This window comes from Psilocybe cubensis, chromosome 6 (assembly GCF_017499595.1).
Source record: "Psilocybe cubensis strain MGC-MH-2018 chromosome 6, whole genome shotgun sequence".
NCBI classification, from domain to species: Eukaryota; Fungi; Basidiomycota; class Agaricomycetes; order Agaricales; family Agrocybaceae; genus Psilocybe; species Psilocybe cubensis.
The window spans coordinates 2382336-2399919 of NC_063004.1; the positions used below are offsets into that span (position 1 = coordinate 2382336).

General features: G+C 46.2%; 5 protein-coding genes across 5 annotated transcripts; 2 read left to right on the forward strand and 3 right to left on the reverse strand.

The window, feature by feature from the left end:
• Positions 1-4201: 4201 nt before the first annotated feature.
• On the reverse strand, positions 4202-5000 carry JR316_0007254 (uncharacterized protein; the record flags this gene model as incomplete). Its single annotated transcript, XM_047892997.1, has 2 exons — positions 4202-4479; positions 4526-5000. The coding sequence occupies 2 exons, from the start codon at positions 4998-5000 to the stop codon at positions 4202-4204; spliced, it is 753 nt and encodes a 250-aa protein (XP_047748279.1).
• Positions 5001-5599: 599 nt separating this feature from the next.
• JR316_0007255 (uncharacterized protein) lies at positions 5600-7966 on the reverse strand (the record flags this gene model as incomplete). Its single annotated transcript, XM_047892998.1, has 5 exons — positions 5600-5640; positions 5691-5856; positions 5916-7210; positions 7270-7393; positions 7448-7966. 5 exons carry the CDS (start codon positions 7964-7966, stop codon positions 5600-5602), a joined length of 2145 nt encoding a protein of 714 aa, XP_047748280.1.
• A 2250-nt stretch (positions 7967-10216) lies between these two features.
• JR316_0007256 (Short-chain dehydrogenase) lies at positions 10217-11567 on the forward strand (the record flags this gene model as incomplete). Its single annotated transcript, XM_047892999.1, has 8 exons — positions 10217-10357; positions 10423-10589; positions 10643-10678; positions 10738-10811; positions 10870-11066; positions 11119-11250; positions 11307-11393; positions 11448-11567. 8 exons carry the CDS (start codon positions 10217-10219, stop codon positions 11565-11567), a joined length of 954 nt encoding a protein of 317 aa, XP_047748281.1.
• A 267-nt stretch (positions 11568-11834) lies between these two features.
• JR316_0007257 (uncharacterized protein) lies at positions 11835-12388 on the reverse strand (the record flags this gene model as incomplete). Its single annotated transcript, XM_047893000.1, has 2 exons — positions 11835-11969; positions 12020-12388. 2 exons carry the CDS (start codon positions 12386-12388, stop codon positions 11835-11837), a joined length of 504 nt encoding a protein of 167 aa, XP_047748282.1.
• Positions 12389-13394: 1006 nt separating this feature from the next.
• On the forward strand, positions 13395-17335 carry JR316_0007258 (RNA polymerase II-associated protein 1; the record flags this gene model as incomplete). Its single annotated transcript, XM_047893001.1, has 3 exons — positions 13395-13869; positions 13923-13964; positions 14031-17335. 3 exons carry the CDS (start codon positions 13395-13397, stop codon positions 17333-17335), a joined length of 3822 nt encoding a protein of 1273 aa, XP_047748283.1.
• Between the last annotated feature and the right edge of the window lie 249 nt (positions 17336-17584).

A 17584-nucleotide genomic window follows, 5' to 3' on the forward strand; every position in this document is an offset into this window, starting at 1 on the left:
TGTCGCGCCTCTAAAATGCTTTTTCCTCCTACCGTATATCACTGCACACGGATACCGACCTTCCGAGTACCTGTATTATATGGCAACAGCGCCTCAGGATAGCGACAGATAGCGGTTAACCAGGAAAGAATAGAAGCGGCTCGGTGCCATACCGCGCTCCCAACGGTCTACGTACGGCAGTTGTATCTGGCAGACATATGTTTAGCATATATTTAGCATTGCCTTTTGGATTATTATCCACCGCAGAGACGCTGCCGCAACATATCGCAATTAGCGTTTTCTATTTATTGTCCTTTCCTGCTGTGGGCGAGTTCAGGACCGCTATAGATCCACAAGAATAGCATGCATTTAAATCATACAAAAATTGCCGTCTGACACCGCAGATATAGCTTTACGATTATCTGCCGGGCAGCGTCATCATAATCCTCTCTGTCAAAATTTTGTCCTCGTGTTCCTTTTCCGAATCAGTGCCTCGAGCAACAAGAGAGCACACATGGCACTCTAAGTCTAGCCTATCGTGCGTCATGGCGAGGGATATCGATATACGATATATCTTTACATACCCAACCATCTGCTCTACTGAACATGTATGCCCGGGTGTCACGTCCATTAAAAGAAAATTCAAAATTCAAAATTCGAAATCGATCAATCAACAATCAACCATCTTTCAAGTCTTAAGTCTCAAGGCCTCAAGGCCTCCCGAGTCAAGTCAAGTCAAGTCACAGACTCAGCTCTATTCAGCTCTGGCCCCGGCCCCGGCCATCTCGATTCTCGATTTCCTCAACTTGACAAAACGGATTGACTTGACCAGATAAGGCGTCATCAGACACTTGGGATGAAATGCTCACATAGACGGTGGACCCCATCTTGTCATACTTATCCCATAAAGGAACGAATTGCCATCTGGGGTCAGAGTCAATGCAGGAGCACAATCATAAGCACAATCATAAGCACAATCATCAGCACAAGCACAAGTACACACAAGCGCTGATTGAAAGCTCGCGCTCAGGGCCAGGGCGTAGGATTAAAGTCAGGGACACTAGGACCCCAGACCTCCGGAGTCCGCTAGCCTGCCGATTTCTTGCACGAGCAAGGCAAATGGATAGTTTATCACTTCTTTGCCGTTCATTTTTGCCAAAAAAGAAAAAAGAAAGAAATACCAGTTCTTCTGCGCAGGAGAGCTGCAAGCTGCGAGCTGCGAGCTGCGATGACGGGCAGGTGTGCTAATCCAAGCGACCATCAGTCTCAGTCGACCGCTTTTCATTTTTCATTTTTTTTGCGAAATGAAAGGAAATGAAACTAGCGAAGCTGGTTGTGCTCTGAGCTTCCATTGCGAAGGCGAAGAAACCGTGATTGAACGTTGAACGAACGCGCAAACGAGAATCGTTCGGACATTTGGAGTCGACGGACGGTACGCCTGCGACCTGCGAAGCGAAACACATACACACGCACACAGAGATTTGCTGATACATTCTGTCCTTCTGCTTTGTGACGATTTCGTATGCAGGTTATTGGTGCACTGTATGGTAAGTACTACTACCAGCTATGATCTCCCATTATGTAGATGGATTTTTTATTTTTCCGTCTGCCGTCCAGCGATAGTCATCTCCTCTCAATGATCCGGTATACAGCGTTATATGCTACGAACGCTCAGCATGGCGCAACTCGTAAAGCCTGCCTGCAGTTTATGACTCCCATCGACGGCAATCCTTAATCTCGGAGAGAGAGGATACCGGGCCCACTTCGCTCGTCATAGATCGATGTCATTTAATCCAGTCCACCCGACCCGAGCCAATACTGTTACTTACTACATATGAAGAAATAAGCTTTCCGCGCTTTTAATCCTATTGCCATTTGCCAAGCTTTCACAAGCGATATCATTCATTCATTTCATTCATTGCATCCCGACGACGTGTTTACAACAGATTGCTCTCTCTCAAGGTGTTGCCAGCGTCAAAATGTGACTGATTGAGAAGAAGCAGAAAACACCAACAAAGTGAAGGCGTAATATGTGTAATCTTTCTGTTATCCCTTAAAGCTTAACCCCTCGGGATCCCTGCTCTGCCACTGCCTGCCCGCCTGCTCATGATATGTACTTACTTGTGCCCAGTAAAATTTAAAACAACACACCAGCACCAACGGAACGCCGCTAAAACAAAATAACATACGCACGACGTGTTCATGATCGCTTTTTCCTCAATTCAGCGGCAGATAAGATGATCATGATCATGGACACTAGAAAGGGGGGCTGGCTGACGTGCAGTGTTTTGTTGTAGTCAGGTCCAATCAGCGCTTTTGAAGCGGGCAGTTGTGTTTGTTTGATTGATGGCGTACTATGTGGTCTTGTGTGCTCCTTTTAATCGTGGGACCGTTGACGTCCTCAGATTTGGCTCGACTGCACACTTTCGCCGTCCATTACTTACGGAGGAGCTCAACGATGTCTACATTTAAAAAAGAACTATCGGATGTCTACGTTCCATGGCCTCGTTTCAATCTAGATCGCCTCTTTTCAAGGCGCAGTGATGCTGCTGCAAGTCTAAGTAAGTACATACAATTCATCGCAAATGTTTGCTGCGTCGGCGTTATGGAATGGAACAGGAATTGATGTCTTTCCCCGGATCCTCCCAAGTTCTCATCTTGATCCTGTCAAACGTTACTCCGGTTCCAGAATCAACCCCATGTCACGACCTTACACATGTCCAGGACAACCAACACAATTCTTTGAATAGCCAGCTAGCTAAGGTTGTCAATACACTTTACCTATACAATGAACTAAGTATGCATTACATGATTATCCGCCTGGTGAGACCAGAGAAGTCAGAGTCGTTTACTAAAGTATTCAATAGCCACGTATCCTTCTCAGGCGGCAGGCCCTTCTCAATTGACGCGATCCGGCACAAGAACAAAATGTGCATTGATACCATCGGGCGATGGGCGTTTTTCAGAAGGATCATCAAGACAACCAGGGAAAGTCTATGAATACAACTTGAATATAGTAGTAGTAGTAGTAGTAGCCGGTTCCGGCCCCCTAAATATCATTCATTCAACTCGAAGGTTTAAACTTAAAAACCCCATCCACGCGCTATCCCAGCGTAACCCCAAGCGTTTAATAGCTTCTGTTGTTTCAACATTCATATACTTCATTGAATAGAAATAAATCATATGAGTGAAGGAGTTTGAAGGTATCCGGTATGGCCGCAAGGAATGCCCGAGTCTCAGAGCTGCAAAGCAACCACCAACACAGAAATAAGCGCCTGAAGTTTCACTGCTGTAAATTTGTACCACGTACTGCCACTCGATCGGATTAGAAGAAGCCTCTGGTGTCCATTTTCTTTCCTTGTCTCATCACTGAAACAGCGCTGTATGTTTAAAGCCGAATTTTTGTAAGGCCTGCGTAGGAAAAAAACTTCTTCGAATTCCAATTAAACAGGGCGCACAAGAAGCGTTGACAAAAGTAGTTGAAGCAAGTATGAATCAAGAAATGACACATCATATTACAAACAATTATTGTTTAAACAAGAAATAGTAGATGTCGTCAAAAATATCCAGAACCATGCAAGAAAGAAAAAAATATGGAAACATATGTAACAAATAGCATCCACTGCCTCCGCTCGTTTTCTGTCGCGCGCCAATGTTCGAAAGCTGCACAGGCAGAGATGTCATCACCCTCATTCGATCCCTCAACGTGTCCGCCAGCCAAGGAGCAAAGAGACCAGGCCTTCACAAACGAATGTACAGCACATGGTGGAAAGGCAACCAGGCGGGAATAATCTTGAAGTCTCCCCAGAGACCCATCCCAATATGCCACCACACAGCGCTGAACAGGCGTAGATGAAAACCCAGCCCTAGCATCCGTAGAACCGACGCCCACGAAGAGAAGAAAGATGGCGCCACCGCGCTCTTTATATCTCCTGCCCTAACAGCCTCCATTTTTTTCCGATTTTGACATTCGAATCGTACTGCTCCTCCGTATTCATTGGCGCCGTCACCTCCTCGTTATTTTATGAAAAACACTGATGTGTAGCATCTAGTGCAAATATGTCTTCTCCTTCTGTTGATCGCAGTAATGGCGAGGTCGCTATCAAGTTGGAACCTGGTCCGCAACAAAATCCTGGGTGTTCTTCCATGAGAGCCATGTTGAGATAGGTCCAGTAAATAGCCGATGTCAAAGCCCAATTCTACGAGTATGTGGAACCTATGGTCATGTTTTCGGAGGGGGACCAAGAGATTGGAGGGCCTTTGCAACTCGGTCTTCATATTCCAGCGAGTTGGCCCCGATATCTTGACGTACGTTCCGAATCGCCGATATAATTGTGGATGAGGACGCGACATTATTTTGTCGCAGCCATGAGCGAGGCATGACATTGAATAGATACTCCGCTGTATCTTCATCTGGAACAGAGAAGAGCATGGAATATTGTACGATGATAATAAATAAAAGAGAATTTCGAGAAGAGAAAGAAGATTTGGAAAGAACCGCTATAATATAAGTCATCCACAACCAACAAATCGAACGACCACGTACCATTCGGCTCAACTGTGCCCAACTGGTTGGCGCCCTCGAGCCTGCTCAAATGAATGTCTTCACAGCCATTATCACGGCAGGTGCCACCGCCCGGAACTTCATATCGACAAAGCCGTTTGCTGGGATCAAGGTTTTTGCCCAAAGTCGCCAACTTGAGAGGTTTAAGATCTGGCCTGTGTACATAGGAATGATAAGCAGCATCGACAGATTTAGCATCAACAGACTCAGAATGAGGAGACAAAGACGACAGAGAAGTGGGGTACAAATCAGAGACGAAATCTGGAGACAAAGGCTGAGACGCGGAGGACATAGCGTCGGCAACGTTGCGCAAACGCGGATAAAACTCAAAAGGAGATTTGTAGCTAGAGAAGACTTCTTCCTCCTGAGGAGGCAGGTCATGACTGGTTGATTGGAATTCCTCCAAGGTGCTTGCGTCTTGCTTTGGGAGGGCTGGAGGTGGGGTTGGAGAGCCCATCTGCATATACAAAGATGACCATCAGTTTTACGTTTGTTGCAACCCTGCGTTGCCGAGGGGAATGAACGAACTCGCGAGACGCACCTGTGTCGACGGCGACGAGCTTTGGTCGGCGTCGACTGATCTCTCTGTATGTTGAAGCTGTTGTTGAGTTATAGCATGATCGGTCTGTCAAAAAAAAAAAAAAAAGAAACCGTGAATAGCGCAAAACGCCAACAAAGGTTTAGTGAGAGTCACAAAAGAATGTGAGTTACAGATAGATGGGACAGAACATCAGGAAAGTTAATGAGAAAGCTGTCTGGTCGAATAAGAAAAGGATATCTTGCCGCTCGTGATTCCTGTGCCTCGGGGTTGGCGTCTACAGGATAATCATGAGGACAACAGAAAAGGAAGAGATCCGTACGCGTGAGTGTGGCAACGACGCGACAGCAACACATATAGTGAAAAGATATGCGGAGAAAAATGTTAGTAGGAGAGAGTATCACAAGGAGGCAAATGGATGAAGGTAATGACTCGCCTTGACGTTCCACAACATCGTCATCTACGTCCATGCCATTATCCTCTACTTCAGGTGAGTTAAACCTATGTTAGTGAGAGATTCAGCGGGAGGACATGCCGACTGGAGATTCTGCAGCTGGGACTGAACATATACTGAGTGTGATAAACAGGAAAAAAAGGTACAAGGCGTACGAGGAGTGGCGGGTTTGATGTTCTGGATCTCTTTGCCCGGCACGTGTGGGGCAGACTCAGCAGATATCACAATATCCACTTCCTCTAATTTGAGAGGTGTAGCTTGAGCGACAGAAGTTGATATGCCACCGTTGTTCAAATTGGTTGCCGAAGCAGACCTCGCGAGCTGGTGGACATACAGAAATGAGTGCCCAGATGCAAGATAAGTTTCCCTGAACAACGCACCGCCAATTTACGCAGCCGCGTTTCCTCTTCGCGCTGCGCAATCCACTCCCGCAACCTACGGATCTCGAGCTCCTTCTCCTCAAGGGAAGGAGACATCGTACCAGATGTAACTGACTTAATCGGTGCGGGAGATGAATACTTGCGCGGTGGCGGCTGAGTACGTTTATCTCTCCATTGCATGGAGCTTTCCTGCGGTTGTGATCGCCGCAGGGGGTCTTCTGCTTCCTCGTCCTCCTCGCTGTCACTATCGCTGAGCTCAATGACACACCTTCTTGAATTGATATTCTGAAAGGTAGTGCCCTTGGTCAAGCGACGTGTGATGCTCCCAGTACCATTTATACGTTCTATGTGACTCATATGTTCCTGCCGTTTAGGGGCAGGATCAAAATCAACAAAGTCGGCAGCGACTGGTCGCTTGGAGCCTCGCCGAGGAAAGACATCAACAGGTGTTGGCGGTGTGGAAGAAGAAAAATAAGAGAAATTTGATGTGGACGAACCAACCGACGTTGGAGGAGGGTCCGCAAAAGATGATGAGATGGAAAAATGTTCCGACATGGCAGAGTTCAGACCATTAGCAACTTGATCTCGTTCCAGTCCAATTGCCTGATCTGTGATCGATTGTTCCTGTTGCTCGACATTCATAGAAGTGCTTTGCGCTTCGGGGTTGACACTGAGGACGGCTGACGGCTCCGGTTCTGGTGCCTTTACAGCACTGAGGCTGTTCAGAAAATCCTCAACAGTCTCAGTAACTGCATACGGTGCGACGTCATTGTTATCGGAATCGGTGACCATTGGATCATTTGCTTCTGCAGATATTTCGACAGAGGTTTTCGCAGGCACGTGTTGTTTTTGTTTACGGGATGCCTGAACAGCGGCCTTGCGTGCAAGCAGCACCTGGCGTCGTTGTTTTTCCATATCGTGTAGATCCGTATTTTGTGGACTTTCCAATACCGGTGAAAGAGATTCCAAGGGTCCAGCAGGTGGCGTCGAAACAGTTTGTGGTGCTTCTGTGATAGGAGACGCCCTTGGCTCAAGAAGATCAGTTTCTTTCTCAGGTGGTGGTGGTGGTGGTGGCATCGATGCAGGTTGTTGCTGAATTTGAGCAATAGTCTCTGGAGTGTATGGAATCAATCCTGAGGAATCGAAATCATCCGGAAGGCGAAGTTCCAGTTCATTAAAAACATAGAATATCACTTCCTTGCTGACGCCACAATCGACGAGAAACTCGAATGGTACTCCCCAGCCCAAAAGATCGAGAATAATGCCTTTGACGGTATCATAATCCTCTTGATTTACTAACATGCTACCCAATCAGATAACAAAATAATAAAGAAAGTCAAAACTTGAGACTTACGGTCTATGCCTGGCCTGACGCGATCAGGACCGATATCTACCGTGTCATCGGGTTCAGAAACCCCTAGCATTGGAATTTTGACAACCTCTTCCTCTTTCTTGAACACAGGCACAAATGTCTCAGGCTTGAGTGATAATCTGTCAATAAGTGCGGGTGGGGGATGTTGCCGTGTTCGTACCAATTGCGCCGGTAGTTGTGCTCGAGTTGGTTGCGCTTCTGGTGATAACGATCTAGGTGACGGTGACAATGGAGGTGGTGTTGGCCGGATGTGTAGAGTAGTATTCATATAGGTTTCTGGAGTCACTGATTTGAGGGGTATAGGTGATTTAGTAGACTTTTGAAAACCATAATCGTCGATCTGCATCGGAATGTTTGGAGGACCTTCCTCGTCACTGATTTCTCCCTCCTCACGCATCTGCGTATCTATGATGGGGGTTGGAGACTTTTCCTTGACTTGGGAAACTTCGGACACAAGCCGACCAGGATCAGTCTTAACATTGTTATCCTCCTGTCCGTAATCCAGTTGGAATGAGTCACTTGGAGGGGGAGGGCGGAGAGACACAGGTATAGGCTTTTCCACTGCAGCTGCTTTTCTACGTTTTGATTTTTTTAATGTCGACAGAGCAGCGGCACGAAGGGATGACACTGGGTCGGAAGAAACCATCGTCGCCGAAGTGCTGCTCGACGACGCTTCCATGCCCGGACAAAAGTTTTGCGGTAGGAAAAGCAAGTTGTAAGGCTTGTTTAAAAGTAGCCCAAGTCCAAGAAATAGGATAATGGCTGAAGGTGGATAAGCAAAAGAGAATGATGATGAAGCATATGCCAGGCCGCAGAGCACGACAGCTCGGTGTATATTCTTTTTTGAGACGAATAATCCCACGATCAGTTTCGTAAGGCACGCACGGACCAACGCCACATGGCTTGTTGGAAACTTGGTGTTACCGCTTTGATTTAACTTTGCTTTCACTAAACACCGGCACCAAAGAAATCGCGTCTTTGGGGTTGTCCTAGAGTCTTACTCTGCTTTTAAAATTCTTCGAGCATTTTTCTAATTTTCTCAGAGGTTGTGTCTCGTCGAAAGACAATACCATCATGCCCACCAATGACTCGGATGATGGCGTTCATTTTCTACTTAAAACTGTTAATCCCAAGACGCCTCGAGGCTCATACGTTGTCTACTATACTTCTTCAGTAAACGTGCGTACCTCGTGGGGATCGCACGTCATTGTCGCAGACTTTCATGGCGAGTCACACGGTATAGGAACTAGCGCCATATTCTTGGAGGTACCCTAAGCCCTTCATGATTCATTCAAAAAGGAGGATCTTGTCATTTCCGGCCATTAAATAACCTGGAGCTCTAAAGGCCATATACGATGGTTACAATTGTTATCTTGTGGAGCAAGACAACCGCGAGCAACGGACTTCAAGATCGCAAAGGTTGCATTGCCCATCATCGGATCGACGTCGACATCTCTTCTCGGTCAGGCTGGCATTGGAACGAATTTGGGCAAGTTCGAGGCTTCACCCTGGATGTATAACATCGAAGTAAGAAATCTGTTATATAAATGGCATCTTAGACTGTACACTAACTGAATCTCTATCTGTCAGTAAGTACTAACTAAATTCCAGAATAGGGTCTGCCAACTTGTTTAACTGTCGAGGAAAGGATTCTTCAGAGTTAGAAGTTAGATCATGATTGGTTCGTATTGTACTGACAGTGATATTGCTTCGGGAAAGTTTTCTGTCAATCCATTAACGCGACTGTGTGGTGCGTACAGCGCTAGGCAAATTCTTGATTCTATTGTAGCCTGCCTATTTCCTTGAACAATGGTTTATTTGGCGCCCATTTTCCGAGGATATTCTCACCGACCGCTGTGGCGATCGTTCTCTTTATATGACATTTGGTGTTCAAATGACGATTTATCGTTGAAACTCAATGTTCATGACATATCTTGCTTCCGGACAACCCTAGAGATGATGCCGCGGCCATTTTTCTCAGTGTCATTTTAGTGGCCGCGGCTTAAGATCATTTTTGGCAATATGATCATCCAATGAGCCTTATGATGATGGGCATAAGTCATTTAAAGTAACACAACAAAATTGGGACTTGGGCCTAGGGAAGGAGGCTAGCTTCTATTCCGTTATTTGCTCATGGCGCATCATAATCATCAAGGAATGCTGAGCAGATGTGTTAGATCATAATTACCCATTGAGCATGTTGACCAAATACAAACGAAAGGGAAGCGCTTATCTACAGCTGCTCTCGGCCTCGGAGACATCATATCAATTGCTCTGTCTGTCCTATTATTGCGCGGGCGTGTAGTGGCTGGAGCTTTCAAGGGCTTCGGCTATCTTTCTACAACTCACTGACAAGCCGCACTCACAACGAATCTGAGCTGCCGACTAGTATCCACCATCAAAACTGCCGATAACATGGTAGATGGTTCCTTAGCAGTACTGAGAGAACTGCCTTGTAAAATGTCTTCGATGAGTGTGTGCGTGATTCATACCTTGGAATTGTTCCAGAATATACCTTGGTCTTGTTGAGAGATTTTTAACAGTTTCGCCAAAGGTCAGTTCACTAGCGAAAGCATTGCCAACGCCTGGCGAGCCAACCACGACTACGCTCAGGCTAAAAATGGTAGGATACGCTATTTTTGGACTTTGACTCGGCCCTCGGATTAACTTGGCCATGCATCCCCGATCTATGAGGTTGCCGGATATGCTACGCGTCGCTTGTCGGTGGCCCCTGCGTCTCTACACTAGGCCTATGCGTTTTTGCTCCTACAAGGGCAATTGACAGATCACTGAATGCTACCATGCGAACGTTCCGGAATATTTACCGCTTGCATTCCTATATATACACTTAAGATGGGAAGAGCAAGGCCCAACAGCAATCCCTTCTTCTCATACAACCTGTACACATCTCTCAACCTTTCTATTCACAATGGGCCACGTTATCTCTGCAGCTACCACTGAAGGCTTCCCACCCAAGCCCAAGTGGGGCGTCGGTGACATTCCTGACCTGACCGGCAAAGTAATCATCGTCACTGGCGGTGCCGCTGGAATTGGCAAGGAAACCTCGAAGGCATGTTCTTTTCTCAAAAGAGTAATTATTTCAACGTACACGATTATTGATCCCTTGACTTTTAGGCGCTCTTGAACCACAACGCAAAAGTGTACATTGCCGCCCGCAATGAAACTCTTGTACGAAAAGCTATAGAAGAGCTGAAGTCCGAGACGGACAAGGAGGCCCTCTTCATCAAACTAGACCTTGCTGACCTCAAGTCAGTCAGAGCTGCTGCTCAGGAATTCCAATCGTATGGAAATTTATTCTTGCGGCTGAATTTGAACTCAAAATTTCTCCCAATAGTAAGGAGCCAGAGCTTCATGTTCTTTTTAACAATGCGTGAGTAACGAAGTGGCCACCGATTGTCATCGTCGCTGATATACATGTATACTACATAGCGGAGTCATGGTACCTCCCATTGAGGCTGTCACAGCTCAAGGATACGATCTCCAATTTGGCACAAACGTCCTCGGTGAGATTTGGAACTTCGTTGAATAGAAGACGGATTGACTGATGCCACATTTTACCAGGCCACTTCTATTTCACCAAGCTGCTCATGCCTCAGCTCATTGCTGGTTCCAAAACAAGCGGCGATGGAAAGGCCAGAATTGTCACCACCTCTTCCTCCGCTAGTGTTCTTGTTAGATCGATCAACTTCAACACTATCATTGACACTCCCGCACGGAAAAAGAGATCGAACTGGATGCTTTACGGAGAGAGCAAGCTTGTATGAATAGTTCATTCCTTTACTCAATCATCAGCTAAAAGTCATATAACAGGGAAGCATCGTTTTGGCTAACGAACTGGCTGCGAGATATGGGGACCAGGGAATCGTATCCACTTCCATGAACCCAGGAAACTTGAACTCAGAGCTCCAACGACATTTGAAAGGGCTTGAAGGATTCCTTGTGGTATGAATCTACCTCTTTCTACTGTCTGCGAAATCGGCTAATGCGGTTATCAATAGTCGAAGTTCCTGTACCCCGTGCCCATGGGTGCCCTGGCGCAATTGTACGCCGGAACCTCGCCTGAAGGCGTCAATTTCAACGGCAAGGTTTGTCTGCTCTATCTTTCTTTGCCGATATTCAGCTAAGCGGAGGATGTATAGTACCTTATTCCATGGGGACGTATCGGCAAAAACCACCCTTTCGGTCAGAATGTTGCTGCGCGTAGGAAAGTGTGGGACTGGCTTGAAGAGCAGGTCGCGAAGTTCGAGGCGTCCTCTTAAATCCATTATTCTCGGTCGGTTCCCATCTAGATGCATCTGTTTTCTGCCACGCCTTCAAAATCACGATCCCACGCAATATTTTAGTATACCCAGTCATTTTGCTTAACTGTATATGGTTACTTATTACATTTCTCGTCAATATATGTAAAATTCATGGACTTCTCCCTCATCAACTAGTTTTGAGTAGCGATAGAAGATGTCAATGGACAAATAGGGAGATAACTCTATTGATACATAGTAACTAACACTGCCATTCATATTCGTTCTTCACAAGTACAAGGCACTGGCCATGGCGAAATATATGGTTTGAAACTCTACGTGGCAGAATGTGAAGTCTACAGTCTCAATCAAGTCTGTAATGAATTGTGAGAAGGTAGGCTGTTGGACAGTCATCTTATGTTTCTGAAAGAAGGTTTAGAATTGTGGCAATAAGAGAAATTTTAACCAATTACCTCTAAGCTTTCCCATCCAAACAGCAAGTAGATTTGATCGCCAGTGCCTTCGACGTCACCCCAAGTTAAAGGGGCATATGGACTACCTGCAATTTCTGGCTTGGTTGCTACAGATGTGAGAATATCATTGAGCTGCCTTTTGGATTTTCCCTTTTTCAACTTGAAGAAGGTCACTTCCATGGTGGGTGCTTTCATAGCCGGGAGCACTTTGTTGTTGAAGTGTACGACGTAATTGGTCAAGAATTTGTCGTGTTTCATCGACGGCAGTATACCACTGTTGCGCAGATAAACATGTTCGTCCACTACTAGCTTCTGTGGCATCGACATCTTCAAAACTGTGATTTTATCAGAGGTGTGAACAACCGTCATGTACAAGGTTTAAATCCATATCTTACCTACAAAAATACAAATTGTGGTTTTATCCTCTTCGGACAATCCTGAGCGTACGCTAAGCAAACATATTTTTCAAAAAAAAAAACCAATACTGTCCATCCAAGAAATTATACCAAATACAATCATCGCTCTGAGAGATATTCTCAAGAGCAGGGCTCAAGATGTAGGAGTTTGCGAGGTACGCATCAGAGGCAGTCTAGGAAATGATCTGGACCACAGACATTATGGGCGTGCTTCTGTGTTGCAGGTCTTTTGATGGGTATGAACGGCTTCAAACTTATAAGCAATGAAGAGTGAAGCGAGTAAAATTCAATGCAATTCCCAATACAAACCCCGCTATTCTTAGGTCACAGTAGATACCTTAGCGTAGAAAGGTGAGAAACACTCACCCGTGCGTCTTAGCACATCGATTGCTTGTTGCACGATAATAAACAGATTCCAAAAAAAAAAAATGCAATTCCCAAAGCGTGTCAATTTGGGGTCGTGTGGTAGGGCGACCCTGCAGCCATACAATCGGTTGGCTGGTCTTCGAGATTATCACATTGCTAGATTTTATGTATAGGAAGCTTGTCATGGCCAGCAAGTTTCCAGCTGTTTGCATCGTTGAGGGTCATTGAGATCGATCCGACTTGCCTGCCATAACTGCCAAAGGCGGCACTCCCTTATAGTGGATAGAACGCGTTTCCCGACTTGGCCAATAATCCCGAGGTTATGACGATGTTCACCTCGCCACCTCACCAATACCTGGCGATTTACTTGTGTTAACCACAAGGATCATTCGTTGGTCGAGGCACGAGTCCAAGTTTCGCCAGTTTCCTTCGCTCTTTGTCTGTGGTGACAATTACGTAATCTAACCAGAACTTTCTTTGGACTTTGGCGCTGGCGATCACAAAGTGTACTCGCTCACAATGATCTTTGGCAGCTTCATCTTTGTCTCTTCCCATTTCTCTTCCATTCTCACATCCTCGCTTTGTCAGTATCCATGGCACAGAAACCTTCCCTAGTCGGCTCAATAGTCGAGAGGAAGCAGCCTTCATCATTTCCAACGCCAAAGCCTTTTTCATCGTCCAAGACAGGATTTCCGACCGTTCAGCATCGCTCCAAAAGCGCTTTTAGTCGCAATCGCGAAGAGCTTCGTAAATTTGGGGCCAATAGAGCCAAAGAAGTACCTTCCGTGTTGCCATCCAATAAGCCGCTTTCGCCTCCCCCCACACCTCCAACCTCAGAGCCAAGTGACTGGAGAGACCAAATCAGCAGGGATAATGAGGAACGGGTAGCACAGATGACAGAAGAGGAACGCGAGGAAGAGAGAAGGCAGATTATTGAGAGATTCGGGGCAAACGTTGGAGACATTTTAAAGCGTGCTCGTTTAGCGCGAACCAAAACCTCGCAGAAGGATGCTTCAGAGAAGGTCCCAGAGATTGAGGTTCGGGAGGCTACACCTAATTCTGCGCAAGGTCAGTCCTATTGACATGTGTATTGCGAATTTATCTCTAACTACGTTGCTTAGAACCCATTCCAATATCGCATGAGGACAGACCTATAGAACGAGGTAGGCTCACCTTGGCTACCCAGGAGCTTCGGGTTTTGTAATGTCTAATAACTGAATATTCATTAGCACTGTCACCTCCTCCTTCTGCTCTCGCCACACCAAGCAACAGCCGACCCTCTAGTCGTACCGATCGCAAATTGCGATTTGCTGAGCTCGAACCCAATGATGTCCATGTCTACGAGTCCGCACCATCCACTCCCAAGAAACGCAAAGCACTTGCCCTTCCTCCTCCCGATCCGAACGATAAGCATGGTGCAGTTTCTCTGGGCCAGTGGAAAGGCAAGATGGTGCCGGACAAGGCTGGCCAAATTGAACTGGATCCACCTCCCATTCCTAGTGAACCAGAAGAACCCGAAGAAGGCTCCGCGGAGTATATTCGCCGTCATTTTTTCCCTCATGCACCAAAAGACGATCCCAACCTTGCCTGGATGGACCTTGATCCAGCCACTAGACCTAATGCTGGCCCTTCATCATCGACCTTGAGGTTTGATCTTCATGGCAATCCTATCCCTCCATCACTCTCCGAAAGCCTTCCTACACATCTTGGACTGCATCATCATGCAGAAGGATCTCATGCTGGATATACTCTAGATGATATATTCTTATTATCAAGATCCACGGTACCTGCTCAGAGGGCTACTATGCTCAGCGTGTTGGCGCGCATAGCAAGCAAGTTGGAGAATGTGAAACAAGGAAAAGTTGATGACATGAATGAATTGGTTGGAAAAGAGGATGAGCTTCGAAATAGGATACTTGCCGCCGGAATTGAAGCCCTATCAAGCCGAGGCAATGTTGGCACACGCGCCATAGAAGTTGTTTGGGAATGTATTGTAGGCTGGAATCTGGATATCATGGATCTCGAAGGGGTAGAACTCGAATCACCTTCCGATACTACCATTGAGACTCTGCCTCTTGAATTTTTCTTGCCTCAGGTCACCACCATTTTGTCGCAAGGTGGTGTTCCACCGGAATCTGCAAGCCAACTTCTTTCTATCTTGCATCGTCTGACTCAGGAAAATTCCACTATCGCAACTAGTATCGTGACGACACCAAAACTGTTGTCGACTATCCTCCAGACATTCCTCTTAACTCCAATACCTCATCAAGATTCGTCTTCTTCTACTCTTCCTGACCCCATTGCATTGCAATTTTTCAACACGCTAGCCCTTTCTTCTCGATCCAATGCCGAGGAAATTGAAAAACTTGCAGACTCTCTTCTTCGATTTGTTGTCTTCTCATCCTTTGACTCGCCATATCCTCCAGCACTTGCAATGTCTCTTCTTATATTCACACTTCGATTGTATAAAGTTCTTGCATCCTATGGGTTGTATTCTCATATTGCGGGTACCGCTGTCGAACAATTGGCTCATATTGAGCAGTTTGTCATCTCAGAAGCATGCAACTCCACGGAATTAACTGTAGCTTGGGCGAACCTTGTCGAAGCGTGGACAGTGTGCGCTACGGACCCCCACCAGACAACTCCACCTCATGACATATTATGGACCCAAGTTGTGGGTTGGAATTGGAATGTTGGGATTTCGGAGCTTCAGGAACGCTTGGAGGCTCGAGAGACAGATTGGCCGATGTGGACAGCTTCATGGCAAGCTCAGGCCGCATGGTTAGAAGGGTCAAAAATTAATGCGATCAAGGGCGGGGAGGCCGAGAGAGTTGAGCTCATGGAATCGGTCAAAGAGGGCTTCGAGTCCGGGAAAGAGTCGAAGGTCATACATGGGGCATTGAATGGGTTGAGGAAAGAGCTGCAAGGTTATATTGAAGGCAATATTGACCAGTTGAAGGCCATGGCAAATAATGCTTCTGTCTTGGCATCCGCAATACGACTCTGGCTGTCTTGTATCCCACCTCATCTCGAAGGCGTGCCATCATCGCCTCCATTTTCTCTCCCATTCGTCGGATTGTCGGAATTGTCCCGTCAATTGCTGGAGTATCCTCTCTGGGCACTCATGGATTCGTCAAATTCATCCCGTGGTTATCTTTATTGCCGGGAAATGTCACGATTCATGTCATACTATCTTCTTCTTTCGAGGCGATTACCCCAAACTTCTCAAAGTTTGTGGTTGGCTCAGTCATTTTCTATTCTTCAAAGGCTAGGGCCGGGAGATGAAGATTTTGCGCAATTGGTTATCTCTGAGCTGTCTAAAATACTGACACAGCAATGGGCTGAAAGTCAAAAGATAAATGTATCGCCAGTCATTTGGGAGAAAGGAGGATTGTCCATTTTAGAGCCGTTCATGTCAAACCTTCTTCGACCGAACCTGGAGGCGGTCATTGGGCCGCTGACTATGACGCCTCAATCCATTAAATCGTCGACTTCACAGCGCCTTCCGGCCCCTTCAGCGTCAAAGAAGCTGGGTATGCCTTTACGTCGGGATTGGACGACGTCTCCACTAGATCATTTATTGCGGTCTGGAGATTCGGAGGTCTTCAAGGCATTACCTATATCTTGGGACTCCTCCGAGGTTGAAGTAGCGCGTGCATCCTTGTTTCTGACAAAGGTCGTCCAGGAATCCCTGCTCAACTTTTCGATGACTTCATTCGTCGTATCACGAGAGGAGGCAGAACTGTCCTGCATGAAAATATTCATGTTAGAGCATGGTCAGACTCAGACTGATTCTACAGAGGAAGTGTTCCGGGATAGTGTTGTTGAGCATCTGATGGAAGACATATTGCGGCCTTATGCAATTGGCTCCTCGGATGCATCTATTGTTGCCAGAACGAACCATGAAGACCTTGAAAAGGTGGCGAGTAGATTCCTGGGCACGGGTGTTCCCTTTTTCCAGTTTTATACCGACTTTGTTTCTCTTTATGACGCCATATCTTTTTCGCATCCTCTTTTTGCTCGTCTGCTTCTACCGCCCACGTCAATGCGGTATCCCCTTGATTACAGAAAACATCTTTGGTGCGACTTCAATCATGTGGTGAAGACGATCCGCGTACCGGAATTACAGGTGTTATCCGCAGATATTCGAGAATACTTTTATCCGATTGAAAAAGATCCTCAAGTCATCGCATCGTATCTCAGTTCTTTGCTGAAAGACGATGTTCATGATTTTGTTCGTCTTGTAGCTCTGCATCATATCTCCTCCAACATTTGGCCCGACTTACAAGAAGAACCTAGAAGAGACTCATCTGAAGCTCGAGCAAGCACGCTACTGAAAACTGTCGTTGGCCAAAGTAAACTCGAGATCATCAGGGACGTTGTGCGCTATCGTCAGCAACCGGCTGGATCAATTTCACTTCCTCCTCACTGTTTCGAGGATCTTGTTGCCGTCAAAGCATCTAGATTAGATTGCATCATGAAATGGGGAGGTCAAGCAATGTTCGATAGACTGCAAGGATTATTAAATGAATAAAGCAGTGTACTTCCCTCTGTTATCTTTTCGCGGCGATGTATTTAATTTATGGCAGATAGCTTATCATTTTTTACATTTCATACTGTACCATTAACGTAACAAATCTCAACATCCCAACACGTGCATATGTAGTCGTAGTTCTCCCTTCTGCAACTTCCTAAATAATTATTCATCCTTTTTGATACCATGATCATGATGTCGCAATCGCTGACTATTACCAGAGCGTGGAGATTCAAACAAGAGCTTGAT